Raw genomic sequence first — 17,500 nt, forward strand, 5'->3', positions numbered from 1 at the left:
CAGAACAATGACAAATGGAGAATATGCAGCAGTGTCTAGATATGATAACTGAACCCATGACACCTGAACTGTAAAAGTGCACGCCACGATGCTTCAAAGTTATACTAAGCAGTACTTACAAATCAAATATAGCATTGAGTCCTTCAGCAAATGCATCATTCTCAATACAGTCAAAACTATGACTCAAGTTCTTTATATTCCACATCACTAGCATTCTGTAACCTTTCTAGGACTTCCTCAACAATATGTTTTTTTGGTTTTTTTTTTTAAAGAAGACAACATTTCCCTAGAACAAACTTCAAGTCTTCATATCCACCAAACAATCCACATGCAGTTTCATAGAAGCCTGCGTGTAACAATGCATAAAAATGCATAAAGGTTGAGTCATGTAGTACAAGTGACCAGATGGACAACATATATTCAATGTTAATTAATCATTCACTGTATGTGGCTTAACACAGGTAGGATATTTGATATAAGGAGATTCACTCAGCCGTGTCATACTATTTGCCTCGCAAATTGCATATTTTATAAATGAAAGACAGCAGACAACATGGAAACTTATGATTTATTTAAAAGAAGACACACGGGTATGTAGAAATACTATTTTTGCTTCTGATTGAATTGTGGGTTTATTGCAACATACACAAACAACTTTAAAATATGGCAGCGTCCCTGTGCTTAAGAGGTTAAAACTGGAGAAAATACTGAACAGAGAAGCTGTTGCGCCTAAGCTGTTTCATTTGTGTGTCAGAGAGAAAATAAGAGGAGGCTGCAGGCTCTTTCTTTGCAATTTTCAACCCATGGAGTAAGATTCCTGGACATCTCTGTCAAGAGGTATTATTATTATATTATCTATAATACACAAAAGAATTTATGACATTTTCTCCTGCCTTTTGCTGTACACTATCTAGCTTCATGGGGTAACAGAAAGTAAAATAAAGGAGAACTGCTGAACCACAGTCGCAGTCATCCCTAACAGAGTGATAAAGAGTATGTGATTTGGAGAACTCGCTTTAGATCGACAAGAAAAAATGTAGGACTTTACCATGACAAAACAGACACTCATCAGGCTGAATATTTATACTTCACTTAAAAGCAAAAGAAAATGTACAGGGTCCCCAATCATGAACTAGAATGCAAAATTTTCTTAAAGTAATGTTGTTTTGTTCTGCTCCCAGATTGTCCCTGGAGGTGAAAATATCTCAAGTACAATATAATCAAATGGAAAGGGGATTTAGGTTTGCAATTGTGCATTGCTGTTATAACAAGGATCTACTGCCCACAATAATTATAAATCTTCACTAAAATTTCTTTCAAATTTTTGACATTTATCTGTTAAAATACAATCTTTATTTAAACATAAGAGTAAAAAAGTGCATATTTTTGATTTAGCATACCCTCATCTGATTTGCTGTTCCCCTCACATTGTTCTTCAGTGCTGGTTTCTGGAGACTGATGGTCTAGGCTTCTTCTCAGCTGCTGTAAAAATACTTCCATGGACAAAGTAAAGTGCAATTCTTTGTTGTTCAGCCAGTGTACAACAAAGGGACTGGTCAGTTCATTTTCATCATCTTGACTCAGTGAAGATATAGAAGGAAGTAACGGAATGTCTACAAAACATAAATAAATGTACATTAGTGTATAGTCAGACCAATATAATTGGATCCTAAAAAAAGGTGCATTAAATATATTATTAAGTATCCAATACTCAGAGTACCTGTGAAATACATAGCTATACCTTAAGACAAGTACATTTCTAAATCTGCTTGAAACATTTTGACAACCAGTTAGTAATTATTGTTTAATGAAACCCTTTTGAGCAACTCTTGGAAGCTGTGTATTTTAATCTCAAAACCAAACAAAGATATTTTTAAACACTGAAAATTAGAGAGATTTAGGAATACAAATAAATTATTTTAATCAAAAAATAAATATATATATATAAAGTTAATTTTTATTTCAATAACTAGGTTGATGTCATTGTCTGATGATTTCTTCAAATAGTATCTCAATTTTATCTTCTATCTTTGAAAGATGAACTCTGAGGTTACATTCCGCATTTCCTATGCAGCTTCTATAATTATTTGTTTTTGAGGTGCACAGGAGCTGAAAAACGTTTTTTTTCCATTTATATTGGTGGTGGGGAATAGATTGAAAAGCTTTAATGTTTTGTTCTGTACTTTGAAATTATTATTTTTATTGTGCAGCTGAAAATTCACTATAGAATTTTCTTTAAAGTCTAATAAACTGTTTTGCTAGTTATGTGCAAAACAATGTGTGCTTAAAAAAATAATTAAAAAAAAAAAAATCACAAAACAAATTGCCTTTTACTTCCAGCACAACCTGTTATTGACTCAAGAAGAAAGGTGTTTATTTCCTATCTAGAAATTATTTCATATCATTTAGTATTTAAACATCTATATAGAAAAATAAAGCATTAGACACATTTCTTGTTATGCACAGACAATTTGTTGAATCATCAGACAAGTGTTGTATTTGTTCTGATAAGCAAAAACCCACTTTGCCAATTACATTCTAAAGATGTATTAAACTGGAATATCCATGACAAAAAGTGAGTTTCAACCATCATCTACAGGAATAAATAAAAACAAATGAGCAATTGCAAGGTACTCTAATGCATACTTTTGATTTAGCATATCCTCATCCCTAATGGGTGTGGCACCCGGACGGGGCTCACGCCCGGCCGGAACGTTCAAGAGGACAGGAGGAGGGCTCATTCCTCCTCCAGAATGCAAGGGGGCATCCATCCTGGTTGTATTGGGGGCCACGGGTACAGAGTTTGGAAGCTCTACCCTGTAGGGGCCCGTGGCCACCGCCAGGGGGTGCCCTGATGCCTTGGCGACCCTGGACCCCAGCGCTTCAGCCACACCCGGAAGTGCTGGGGGGAAGAGAAGAAGGGACACCCGGAGTGCTTCCGGGTACACAGCCGACACTTCCGCCACACTGGGGAGTGCCGGTGGAAGATTGCCAGGGAGCACCTGGAGCACATCCGGCCATTGACAAGAGTCGGGAGGAAGGAAGATGATGTCGGGAGGACGGCAAGGAGGCGGCCTGAAGAGAGAGAAGGCATTGTTGTGTGGCCAGGACTTTGGGGTGTGTGGGCACATGGACTTTGTAAATAGTGAGTTAAATAAATGTGTGTTGGGTGACATGAACGTGTCTGCCTGTCTGTGTCCGAGCCAGTTGTAACATGGGGTTGGGGTGTAGTAATTCCATATATAGAGTTTTCCTATAGAGAAAATGTAATAATGTGAATAATGATGCGTTTTGGTGTGTCCTTATGTAAAATATGCATCACATTTTTAAAAACAAAAACAAAAAGTATCTTCTAAAGTTAAATACAATATGGAAATGAATTACAAAGAAAATCAAAAAGGGGGAGGGGTGAGATTAGGAACAGCATAATATGACTAATCACAAGCCAATAATCTACTTTTGAAATGTCTATTTTTAAAAGTAAGACAGGCCACTTGTTTACATTTTCATTATCATATTAATAAAAACTGTAAACAAAACATGCATTAATTTGTCTTCACATGTATCATCATTTAATGGATTTAAATATTGCAGTTTGATATGAGAGAATTATAAAAACTGAATAGCAACAAAAAGGATTTAAAATAATTGTCAAATTTGCATTCTTACATATGATTTATCCAAATTACTTTCTAAGCATGATTTAAATTAGTAATTTATGAAAATATCCAAGATATAGTAAAAAAATGTCTTGCCTTTGCCTGTATATCCATGACTGAAAACAAAAGCTTCTTTTTCTAAAATATCTGAGAAAGATGTCAATATTTATAGTAGGATACTGACACTTTGATTTGCAATAGCTTATGCTAAAAGTTTAAACTTCTACAGGACATTTAATTCTTTTAAATTTACAATTTACAACTGAGCATCAATAAACTAACATCTCGGGGAGAAAAAAACTTGAATAGGTAATAATGGACTACATCATTTTTTTTCAATTAAACCATTCATTCTGATATTGCTTTGCTTTAAAAATAAAAACAAAAACTTTTAAAACAAAAATACAATTTTAAAATCTTGAGCATCTATTTTCTATTTTGAATTTAGAGAAAAGTAACTGGTAGAACACACTGTTCATTCAGATAAATATGTAGACTTTAGTTACCTGTTGCAGGGTTGATGCTGGCAGCAATATGAAAGTGACATAGTGCATTTGCGTGCAGAGCTGAGCTGTTCCTGTGTACCTCATGAGTATCTCGCTGATGAGGCAAATATCCCATATGTGCAACTAAACCAGCTGCTCTCCTCCTTCCTTTATGAAGCTGATTTAGGTTTAGCTGAAAACAAGTTGCACATGTTATTTAAGAGAATATACCCAGGTCACATTACATTGTCAAAATCTTTCATTAAAATATAGCTAGTACAATCAGAAATACAGGAATATTAGAATGTTAACCCTTAATTTTTTCCAGTAAGTGAAATTCTCTATAAATGACCTAATATAACTACTAAGTACAAAGATTAACTGAAAACAAATAGAGAATCAAACAAAACATATTGACATGTAATATTATTGATATAGTTACAAATAAAAATACAAAAAAACTTTTAATTTACACATGAATTTAATATTAAGCTGTTTGATTTAGATTGCTGTAGTGTAGGGAAGGGCATAAAGAAAACAATTGACAGTAAACCATTGAAGTAAATAGGAATTGTATCATTATATATACAGACAGAAACTGATTGTGTTGGAATACTCCTATAATGTATCTATTGAAAAGTATTCTGTTACTCTTGTAGTAGCAAAATGCATTACATTTTTCATTCCAACAGATGGTGCACTGCAACCATTAGCACTGCTGTTGAGAATTCCAACGCTGTAAAACTGAGGCAACAAATAAAGTGCCAGTATAACTTAATAAAGGAATATATATATATAGGAAAATATACAGGAGATAAAAAGGAATGATAGAGGGTGTACCAATCTCATTCAAGTCCATTAAACATTCTGTTGATCGGATCTCCTTAATGTAGCAAAATGGGAGTTGGAATAAATTACATAAATAAATAAAAAACAAACTGTATTAACAGTTATAAAGAGGGCAGGATGGCCTTGCAGGACCCAGGTTTGACAGCCCCACAGTCAACACTCAGCTACCTCCCTCTATGTAACAATCACTGATAACCAATGGTATTATTACTTACTCTTTTGTTTTGTTTTTTTGATCATGTTTTTCTATATAAAATGTATTTCATTAGGTTACAGATTTTGTTGTGTATCTTACCTGTTGCAATGAAAAATGCAATACATTCTATTATTACATGCAACAAACACCTTGGACTAGACATGTCATGAGTGGCATTTACTTACTCTACACTTAATTTTAAACATTAGAAAAACAGTCCATAACTGACAAACACCACATTACAGATTTCACTTTGTCCTGAATAACTGAAGAAAAACAGAAAAAACTAAAACATAGAAGTCATGCGTATAAAAAAATATATATTTCATGTTCAGTAGCTAACCACCATGAGGAGAAATATCTTTCAGTAATAATCTTAATGAAGGACTTTCTGCCCTCCTTACAACACTAATTCACTGCATTTTTGCTTAAAAGACATTCCTTTATGTATAGCTCTCTTCAGCAACCTGAGAGCATATTTCCTTTTTTTTTTTTTTTTTTGCATTTTGGTAAAATTACTGCATTTTCTACATGGAATAACAAAGCAAAAAAGTGTTTCTGTAATGACTGAAATGATACTGCCTCAGGCTTTTAGATGACAGTGAATTTGAATTTACCAGTATTACGTCACTGAATATTGCATTTGGAGGTACAAAATACATCATTGTACTATAACAAGTGACTATAACAAAAAAGATAGCTTTGTGGAATTTCTCCTAGCCCCATGCTCAATCTTCCTTCTTTTGTAGTTTAGCCGTAAACCCCCTCCTGAGGTCACTGACATCAGTCTACAACTACCTTTACAGACTCCCAGTGCTTGGTATTCATGAGTCATTAAGTAGCTCTTACAGGTGCACATTCATCAGACAGCTTTTTTGTCACCTCTGGGCCTTCCACTTCTTTTTCTATAATGGTTAGATCCAGTTTGCCCTCTTCTTTCAAAACAGTAACAGACACCTTTGTATGAGAAGTCTTCTGTTCCTTATTGTGTGTGTATGTCTTTGTCGGTATTAAACTATTGCCACTGCTCTGAGGAGGCATGCAAGTAAGTATTTAATTGTCCTATGTTCACAATGTGCACATGACAATAAACTTGACCTTAAATGACTTTTAGGAAACTTACCTCTAAGGTGTCCTGTACTTGGTCTTTGCTTGTAACTTGCCTACTATGATCAGTAGTTGAAGTCACAGACTCAGTACTGTGATTGTGGCAAACTCCAGACAATAAGCTATCATTAGGTAAAAGAGTCTCCGTCCAAAGACGACACACATTATCTTTGCAACATGTTAGCAAGACATTACAAACAGAACCCCTGGGGGAAAGAAGACATTATAAAGTTATAATGATGAATTTTCAAAAACACATTCAAAAATATACTTTTAAAAGATTAGATTAGATAAACTTTATTAAAAGGCTGAGAGAAAAATAAAGAATATAAATATGAAACAGCATTGCAAAGCAAGCTATATTTACAGTATTACTAAGTCAGGAAACTATTATTATATCTTCTTTTAAATTAAAGCATTTTTAACTAATACAAACAACAACAACCTAACTACTGTAACCAAGAAAAAAAATAATTTTAATTGATTTTCTTTATAAAGAGTTAACTTATTTTATATTGACCTTGGCATATATTTACTTGTTTTCCTCCATGCAAAGCTTGTAACTGTGCGTGGGTGAGCAAGATACACAAACGAGTAGTCAGCCTCACTTTGCATTGTTCTTTCTGTAAGATTAACCAGGGGCATCCTTGCAGTCTGCCAGTTACTTGTGCTATACCATACTTTCACAAGGCAGTCATCCTTGAAAAACAAATAAATAATACTTAAATAAATTAATAAAAGTTCAGATATTTGTAAGTATTATGACAATGCTTTTGCAAAATTTTAGCTTACATAATGTAACACAAAAACACCCCAATTTGTCAAATACCATATAGAGATGTGTTTCTCTAAGTTATTCCCCATTAATATTTACCTTTAGCTCTTTAAGTGCTTGGCAGAAACAAAGCTGACAATAAAGAATTGAATTTTGAAACAGAACATAAAGAATTCACAACTTCAAATAAGTTTACTGTGAACACTTGTGGATAAGCAGAGAATTTTAAGATCCAAACTAGATTCAATAAATTGTGCTTGGCTTATCCAGGGGACAGAGCTCAAAATTGTTTTTATAACGTTATTCACTTCGAGTGTATGAAAAGGCCATGAAATTTCTATACAGAAAGTAATGACGATGAGAGGTACACATTATAGAATCATATCTGAAGCATAATTCTTTCTCTGTAACTCATTTCCCAATTACATAGATAACAGAGGAGTTGTCACTTATTATGTGCCCAGCTTTTACTAATAACTGAATTAATACAACAGTTAGCAAACTGTACAAAATATCTAATCAGAACCTCAACGGTATTGGTAAAGAATGTCTAACCGAAGCAGTCTTTACAGTAGAACACAAGCTCTATACAAAACATATTGTGAGAGATCTCAGAGCTGACACCTGCAAAGACATCTCCACAACATTATGAAGCAATACAGAATGAAGAAATAAGCAACTTCTTAATGAGGGACAATGACTCTGTGTCCATCTACTGAAGATCAGGGCTTGAAGTGGGCTGTTACAAACTGGTATAGTGTACCTGCATTATTCCATTTTTCACCACAGCATATCAGCATCTCTCACTCTTACCTTGAAGGGGACCCCCCAATCCCCAAGCCATCTGATCTAACGTACGTATATCACTGTTTCTTGGAGAGGGACCAAAGCACTCAATTAAGGAATCATAAAAATGTGCAACACATCAGCTGGAGGACCAAGGAGTCACAAAAAGTACTGGCAATTATTTATTTCCAAATACAAGAAAAAAGCAAAAACAAGAAAAATAAACACACACTAAACCTTTGCGGGGGCGACTGTTAAGACACCAGCAGAAGATGAATACAGAAGTATATACAGAATTATAGATTGTCAAGCAACCATGAATGGAAGACATCTTACGCAACAGTACTTCTGGTTTTCCATGACCTTGTCCCACCTCTTTCAGGAATGATCCCTTTAAACCTACATACAGTACCTGGCACTGAAAGGAGGCAGTCAATGTTCAGAATGCCAGCAACTGAGTGGCTCTTTTTCTGTTATGCTTTAAGGTACCCTTGCTTGCTATTTATTGTGATCTTTAAACATCCTTGCTCTACTTTAAACAGGAGCCCACTGGCTCCCCAACCTTTTCTTGCTTCCTCAGCACATATTTTCTCAACAATGTACATAGTTACGTATTATTTACTTGTTGGTTCAGAGTGTTCCAAACAGTTTTTATTATGTTAAGGGATATGACATCTAAACTTGGTACAAGACCTGACAGACAGGGCACAAATGAAAACTGAATCCAGTGTTCAATTTGTTGAAACCAGTTTTTGGAAAGAAATTCATAAAATGCCGAATTTTTTTCTGTTCTATTTAGTTGATATTGGTGTGAAAGTAAGGTTTTTTTATTATATAAAGATGTTCTTTAAAAAAGCTAGTGTTATACTCGCAACTCCTCTGCAATCTGCAGCAACCTTACATACTGTAATCAGAATAACAGCTATTTATTTTGGGAATGTAATTCTGATGGAAAAATGCCAAAAACTCCTTAGGGCATTAGGGTTAAACAAACAAGGCATTTTTTTGGAGAAAATAATAATATCACTATCTCACTCTCTCTTAAATGGATTGTTTTATTGCTTAACAGTTTGTAAAATGTTAGGAGAAGTGTGTCTCTTCCTTTAAAGCATTGTTTTTTTTCTGATGAAGTGGATAATCCCATTCATGTATCTCCACTTCATCATACTTTGAATGATTTCCCCGACATTGTAACCTTCAAAACTTAGGAATAGGGTTCATCCAGGGTCAGAATTACAGGCACACCTCAGCATGAGTGCCTCTGGAATAGTCACATATACTGTAGAATGTAATACACCACACATCATCTTTTCTTAGAAAATAAATTGAATGACTTCAGACATTTTGTAATGTAAGTACATTTCTACTCTCTCTTTTTTTCCCTTCTAGCACACCCACTTAGGTTAGGCATACACAATATGATTTTGGCCTTGTAAGCTCCCAAGTGGTTTATTAACTCTTTTAGGGCTAATTTTTTTTTTGTTTCTTTTCTCCCAGGGCTGAATAGTTTTCCAAAAACTAACTTTTTTTAAAAAAAGAACACAAAGCAATTGCAATCAACAAAAAATATTTACTTTTGACAAATGTTATTGTCTTGCATGTTGTATGAGCCTGCATACTCTATGATTTCACATACATATCACATACATTTTACACAGCAAAGTCCTGCAAAGTCTGATCTCGCTCAAAGCAGCCAATTTCAGTCATTGCCACTTTGCACTTCTTACAATATGTGTTGCTTTGGTGCCTAGTTTTCAATTGTCTGTTGCTGCACTTTCTCACATATATTGTTAGTGTGTACTGTAGAGAGACAAGTCACCCGTTTGCCATCGTGCCATGCCACTGCCACCAACTTATCCGCCCACATAAAAAACGTATTGTCACCTCTTTTCATCTCCAGCCTGTCTGGCTTCAACTGTGAAGCCATGTGTATCCTGTTCAATCTCACTGTGCCACAAGCTCCAATTCCTCTGCTCTGTAGCTCCATGAACAATTCTGGGCATGTATAAAAATTGTCCATGTACACAACATGACCCAAATGTTCATAGCCCTGAAGCAGCTCCAGCACAACCTGACTTGTCAAGGGACAGTTCTCTCTTTGAAAGAAATACTTTCCTGTATATGTAATTGCTTTCAGGCAGAAAACAGTGTTTGCTTCTGCCAGTACAAAATCCTTTATGCCATACTTTGTGGGCTTGTCTGGCATATATTTGCAGAAAAAAAGGTGTCCCTTTTATTTTATCATAGAATAATGCACAGACAAATCACAGCCAGGCTGATAAAATTGTTTCTATGTTGGTTCCACAATGTCAAGCAGGGGCTGAACTTTATGCACGACGTTATAGCCTGGCTCACCCCATGGGATTTGCTTCTGTTTATTACAGAAGTGAATAAAACTTTGCAGCATCACGTACCTATCATCACGCTGCATAACCTGTCCAAAGCCACCAGGGGACAAAGCACGTTTGGACCAATGCTCCCTGAAGTTATATCATAAGTTCTGTCCCATCTCTATTTGTAATGCCACAGCGCGCTTCATCTCGTCTTTTGTTGTGGGTTTCCACTTTGAAAAACGAGAATGCGATGCAAGCGCAGCCCGCGATTCAAAAAATTTCTCTGCCTACCTGTTTGTCTCGTCTGACAGTAGCTGAAAAGCAGCATCAGGAGAGAGCAGCCTGAAGTAGTTCAGCAGCTGGTGATCTGTTGTGTCCAACAGCAAGCCATGCCGTCTTGTGAAGTCGTAGCTAGTTCGGCTCCCACAGATCAATGTCTGTGTATTCCTCCCACGCGAACCTTGCCATAGATGCATCGGCTGCACGAATGCGCTCAGCTGGCAGCGGATCAGCTGGAGCAGCATCGGCTGGTGTCCGATCAGCTGATGCCGGCTTCTCACTCTCTTGTTCGATCTCCTGATCAATGTCAATAAAATCCGATTCTGAAAAATCCGACTCCGCGATAATGCGCAAAACATTGTCTGCCGAGTGTTTTCTTTTCTGCACTCGCTTCACTCCCTTGTGACATGTCGATGCCATTTTGCCGTTTGTTTACATTTCGCAACTCACGCACACGCAAGGATTAGTTGCCGAGTCAACGAGTCTAGTATTCCTCCAAGCAGAGGGAATGCCTGTGACGTGACAGTGAGTTTTGTCGCCATTAACAGCTGATTGTCGCCCTCTATCCCTGGATGTCGACTTTTGTCAACATTCGCCCTCAACCTCTCCTGTCGACAAAAGTTGACATCTGCCCTAAAAGAGTTAAATTCACATAAAATCATGACAAAACTGATGAAGGTTTTGCAAAATAAGAGATACTTTCTGGCATGATCTTGGACCGCCGAAATGAGCTTGTAAGGAATCAAGGTCCTACATGCTGATTCTCTGTTTTAATTCACATTGACTAATAAAAAAAAGTAGCTTTGTGTTTATAGTTTTCCACCCATGGATGTGAAATGTTTGTGAAAGCGTGGGAAGAAGGATAGATTGTTTCCTTTCACAACTTGGCCAATCAATTATATGATATTTTTTCTGAGAAATAAAATTCTTGGATCTTTAAAGAAGAAAAACAAAGAAATATTGTACAACAGCTACAAATTCTTCACAGCATTGCATGTTTGTACTTTTAATCAGGCCAATATGGTTAGCAATCTTAGCTATATTTAGCCATCCCTAAAAAATAGGAATGAACATAAAATATCACATCATTATTCACAGGGTTAAACTGCACATACTGTCTCGCCAAATTATCTCACCACGAAATCATGAAAGACTGTTCAAAAGTGATACCCGTAAAGTTGCATGGCATACAGGTGCTGGTCATAAAATTAGAATATCATGACAAAGTTGATTTATTTCAGTAATTCCATTCAAAAAGTGAAACTTGTATATTAGATTCATTCATTACACACAGACTGATGTATTTCAAATGTTTATTTCTTTTAATGTTGATGATTATAACTGACAACAAATGAAAGTCCCAAATTCAGTATCTCGGAAAATTAGAATATTATGAAAAGGTTCAATATTGAAGACACCTGGTGCCACACTCTAATCAGCTAATTAACTCAAAACACCTGCAAAAGCCTTTAAATGGTCTCTCAGTCTAGTTCTGTAGGCTACACAATCATGGGGAAGACTGCTGACTTGACAGTTGTCCAAAAGACGACACCTTGCACAAGGAGGGCAAGACACAAAAGGTCATTGTTAAAGAGGCTGGCTGTTCACAGAGCTCTGTGTCCAAGCACATTAATAGAGAGGCGAAGGGAAGGACAAGATGTGGTAGAAAAAAGTGTACAAGCAATAGGGATAACCGCACCCTGGAGAGGATTGTGAAACAAAACCCATTCAAAAATGTGGGGGGGATTCACAAAGAGTGGACTGCAGCTGGAGTCAGTGCTTCAAGAACCACCACGCACAGACGTATGCAAGACATGGGTTTCAGCTGTCGCATTCCTTGTGTCAAGACACTCTTGAACAAGAGACAGCGTCAGAAGCGTCTCGCCTGGGCTAAAGACAAAAAGGACTGGACTTCTGCTTTCTGATGAAAGTAAATTTTGCATTTCCTTTGGAAATCAAGGTCCCAGAGTCTGGAGGAAGAGAGGAGAGGCACAGAATCCACGTTGCGTGAGGTCCAGTGTAAAGTTTCCACAGTCAGTGATGGTTTGGGGTGCCATGTCATCTGCTGGTGTTGGTCCATTGTGTTTTCTGAGGTCCAAAGTCAACACAGCCGTCTACCAGGAAGTTTTAGAGCATTTCATGCTTCCTGCTGCTGACGAACTTTATGGAGATGCAGATTTCATTTTCCAACAGGACCTGGCACCTGCACACAGTGCCAAAGCTACCAGTACCTGGTTTAAGGACCATGGTATCCCTGTTCTTGATTGGCCAGCAAACTCGCCTGACCTTAACCCCATAGAAAATCTATGGGGTATTGTGAAGAGGAAGATGCAATACGCCAGACCCAACAATTCAGAAGAGCTGAAGGCCACTATCAGAGCAACATGGGCTCTCATAACACCTGAGCAGTGCCACTGACTGATCGACTCCATGCCACGCCGCATTGCTGCAGTAATCCAGGCCAAAGGAGCCCCAACTAAATATTGAGTGCTGTACATGCTCATACTTTTCATGTTCATACCTTTCAGTTGGCCAACATTTCTAAAAAATCCTTTTTTTGCATTGGTCTTAATTGATATTCTAATTTTCCGAGATACTGAATTTGGGACTTTCATTAGTTGTCAATTATAATCATCAACATTAAAATAAATAAACGTTTGAAATACATCAGTCTGTGTGTAATGAATGAATCTAATATACAAGTTTCACTTTTTGAATGGAATTACTGAAATAAATCAACTTTGTCATGATATTCTAATTTTATGACCAGCACCTGTATGCCTGCTTCTGTTCATTTATAAATACAATCTGAGAATGTAGAAGAGCACAAAAAAAAACACTTATGTCATAACAGAAGAAAACAGTATAGTGCAGGCATGTCAAACACGCAGGCCCCGGGCTGCATGCGGCCACCCATGACAGATCCTAGTTAGCACTAAGCTTGTACAAAATGATTAATTTGTGATTGAATCATTCTGCATCTTCGGCGTTACTTATTGACTTTTCTTACTTCTGCCTTCTAACAAAAGCGCGTTTTCCCATGGCATTACGGTACCGGAAATGTCATCTGCTAGTATAGCCACAAGCCTTGTCCAAAATTAATGAGCCGCGACGTTGCAACTGAAGTGCTAGGCTGCAGCAACCTGGCAGCAGGGGCGGCCTTAGGCATGTGCAAACTGTGCACCTGCACAGGGCCGCCACGCCAATATATATTGAATATAAAACAGAAAGAGAAAATAATGACACAGCTGACGGCAATGTGGCCGAAAAAAATTGTGTTTCTTGTTAATTAGTACGCTGTATTTACTAATGTCGCTGGAGTCGAAGCAGTAAGCTATATATAGTATTATAACGTTCTGCCATAATGAGAATATCATGGGCCGCCACTTGGTTTTCAAGTTACGGACACGCGTATATAGAAGCGTGTCATGAGCACGAGGCGGCTATGTAGTGTCCGCATCCATCCGCCGTGCATAAGATACCATATTGACATTGGCGGGCGAAGGGGCCACCGATTCCTTCTCTGCCCAGGACCACCACGAGCCTAGAGCCGCCCCTGGCAGGCTACACTACTGGCTGGGCTGCTGAGACTGGCCACTGGGCAGAACTGACCATCACAAGTAGTAATAGCTCGCATATTTTCACTTTTATTTTTTTTGTTCTAGTTTTATGTAATTTTGTGCTAGTATTGTAACGAACAGTTAGTGCAGACTAGAGCTGAAGATCTGAAGTGGACGCGAGATGTTGGTGAGTTGTTTATTAACAAATTTTTGTGATTTTGAGTTTGTAAAATTAGTGTAGGTCAGGGGGCTTTTTGCATATCGGCCTATTTTACAATATAAACTTTGAAGTAAACTTAGTAAAATAAAATTTGATTTTTGGAGGATTTGTTTTCCAACTTGAATTACTGAGCAATGAATTCAGTGAGCGTTTTCGTAATTTCAGTTCACACGAACAGGACTTTGCGCTGTTTACGTCACAATACTCTTACAACGTTGAGAATGCGCCTGAGAATATCCAAATGGAATTGACTGAACTGCAGTCAGATTCTATTCTGAAGGCAAAATACAACGAAGTTGGTGCGCCAGACTTGTATGCTTATCTGCCACCCTCATATGTGCAGATCCCTAAGTTGGCATCGAGAGTACTGTCTATGTTCGGAAGCACTTACCTTTATGAGCAATTGTTTTCGTTAATGAAAGCTACCAAAACCCCACATCGCTCAAGACTTACCGTCGAGCACCTTTCATCCCTCATAAAAGCTGCAGCTACACAAGATTTCAAGCCTGATATTGACGAACTGGTTACTAACAAGAGATGCCAAGTGTTGGGACAAAACAAATAGATCTCACACTGTAAGACTCCTATATAAGCAATGAATATAATATAATGAATATAATAATATAAGGACCTAGCTAAGAGGCTAAGAGTCTAATTGTACGCTGTTGTACGGAGATTGTATGGAAATAAATTGCTTTTCTTTAAACTTTAAGTGTTACATTTTTAAAAGTTTTCAGTATTAGAAAGAAAGCTACAGTAACTTTGTATAATAGTATTTGTTACACTGCGGCCCGCTGATGCACGTATAGCAGTCGAAGCGGCCCACCAATGGTAGTGAGTTTGACATGCCTGGTATAGTGTATGCCTGAACCTAAGATGATGCCTGTCCATTTTGCTTTCTTGTGTAGAAAGCAGATGTCCAGCAGGGCAGCCCGATTTTTGAGCCTAACAATTTTTTTTTCTTTTGCAAGGGTTTTTTGTTTTATTTTATTTTATTTTTGTTATGATCCAACTTGCAAATGCCATTAAGATGTTTGTAAACCAGTGTCCAGTGTTTTGTGTTTAGGTTTTCCGTGCCAGATCTGTACTAAATGCCAGAACTATGGAGCTACTTGATTTTCACTTTTTTCTTTTTTCTAAATAATAATTTTATATACAAGTGTCAAGTATATAGTATCCTCTTTAATAAAATCCCTGTGTGCGTCCATGTGTCCGTGTGTGTGTGTCTTCTGGTGAAGTGCGCGTGGGCGGGGCATCCTCTTTAATAAAATCCCTGTGTGCGTCCATGTGTCCATGTGTGTGTCTTCTGGTGAAGTGCGCATGCACGGGGCACTCTTTAATAAAGGACATCATTACTGGGGAGAGTGCTGATTGGGTACTCGCGGCCGCGCACATAAAATCCATTGCTGGGGAGACGCCACACATACAATAATCAGCTGCACGCCAGCACAGATTAAAATACTTGCTGGGGAACTGCACAGTACTTGCTGGAGAGACGCCACAGCCACGATTATCAGCTGCATGCCACACATTACATCAGTTCCTGGGGAGACTCTGCTGATTGCCCACTGTTGTGATAGAAAATTAAATGCATATTACGGACAAGGTGGAAGTACAGGGAAGGGCGAAATGAGTGGCAGAGTCACCGGCCTCTAGCAGATGCTTCAAAGGTCGCCTGACGCGTCACACAAGACAGAGAGGGAGGGGCCTATAAAATATCATGCGGCCGATCCAATCGGATTTCGGTAAATGAGGTAACACCTAAAACATAAGGCATGAAAAATCCAATCGGTTACTGAGACGCGGAGACCAGCTTCCCCAAAGAGGTGGGATTACTGTTTATTGTTGTTCAAGTGTTCACTCTGAGGATGTCAGATTTGCGATTAAGAAGCTTGGCCCGGTAAAGTGTCAGTCGTTGAAGGGGTTTTCCTAAATATACGAATTTTCATGATATTACAATAGGATGACTTTTAAAAGTAGATTTATTTTCGCGCACATAAAATCCATTGCTGGGGAGACGCCACGCATACAATAATCAGCTGCACGCCAGCACAGATTAAAATACTTGCTGGGGAACTGCACAGTACATGCTAGAAAGACGCCACAGCAAGCTAAAATAAAGGGAGGCAGGATAGGAGATCTTCAAACAGAAACAAAACATCAATCAACAGCCACAGAGGAGAGGAGATAATGTAATATTAATTATACTTACTGTATTGTTATATACGTTTCTATTTTATTTTTATTATTATTTTACTTTAGGCTTCTTGCAAAAAATATTTTTGACAAAAAAAAATTAAGACAAGAAAGACTGTTCCTACTAATGTTTATGCACTACTGTTCTAGCGCCCGTTATTGTAACGGGCTTAATGTCGAGTTGTATATAAAACACACCACAAGGCAAAATTTGTTTTTTGAAAATAAATACCTATCAATACTTTTATAACTCTAATTTTTCACTGTACTTAATCTAAGAGCCTAAATATTTTCAGTACCTTACATTTAAAGTCATGTTATTCCTTGTAAACTGGCACTTCAGTGTCTTCTTTAAAATGGCAAATATAACATTTAAATTGAAAGTATGCTGCAACCAAGTTCCAGCCTCATTGGGCCATATGTTTTGTACGTGCACCAAATTAACATCATTTGGACCAAAAGCTTTAAATGCCATTCAGACAGCCTTGGATTTAAAATCCTAATCCACTAACAGCTACGTTTGATGTACAGTAATCCCTCATCCATCGCGGGGGTTGCGTTCCAGAGCCACCCGCGAAATAAGAAAATCCGCGAAGTAGAAACCATATGTTTATATGGTTATTTTTATATTGTCATGCTTGAGTCACAGATTTGCGCAGAAACACAGGAGGTTGTAGAGAGACAAGAACGTTATTCAAACACTGCAAACAAACATTTGTCTCTTTTTCAAAAGTTTAAACTGTGCTCCATGACAAGACAGAGATGACAGTTCTGTCTCACAATTAAAAGAATGCAAACATATCTTCCTCTTCAAAGGAGTGCGTGTCAGGAGCACAGAATGTCACATAGATAGAGAAAACAATCTCTAGCAAACAAATCAATAGGGCTGTTTGGCTTAAGTATGCGAAGCACCGCGGCACAAAGCTGTTGAAGGCGGCAGCTCACACCCCCTCCGTCAGGAGCAGGGGGAGAGAGAGAGATAGAGAGAGACAGAGTTTGTTTTTCAGTCAAAAATCAATACGTGCCCTTTGAGCTTTTGTGCAGCATGTCGTTTC

The 17,500-nt window shown here is 37.6% G+C and overlaps 1 protein-coding gene across 9 annotated transcripts in view; it reads right to left on the reverse strand.

Annotated features, from left to right (window-relative positions):
- The window catches only part of LOC114654142 (Dmx-like 1), a 343,530-nt gene that overhangs the window by 214,446 nt on the left and 111,584 nt on the right, over positions 1-17,500 (reverse strand). For all 9 annotated transcript variants that reach the window (XM_051929967.1, XM_051929968.1, XM_051929966.1 and 6 more), the window contains exons 8-11: positions 6,817-6,995; positions 6,313-6,502; positions 4,166-4,337; positions 1,401-1,613 (exon numbers count right to left, since the gene is read on the reverse strand). In XM_051929967.1, coding sequence (XP_051785927.1) covers positions 1,401-1,613; positions 4,166-4,337; positions 6,313-6,502; positions 6,817-6,995 — 754 coding nt within the window. The remainder of the gene's footprint in view (positions 1-1,400; positions 1,614-4,165; positions 4,338-6,312; positions 6,503-6,816; positions 6,996-17,500) is intronic.

The sequence above is a fragment of the Erpetoichthys calabaricus genome, chromosome 7 (assembly GCF_900747795.2).
Source record: "Erpetoichthys calabaricus chromosome 7, fErpCal1.3, whole genome shotgun sequence".
NCBI lineage: Eukaryota > Metazoa > Chordata > Cladistia > Polypteriformes > Polypteridae > Erpetoichthys > Erpetoichthys calabaricus.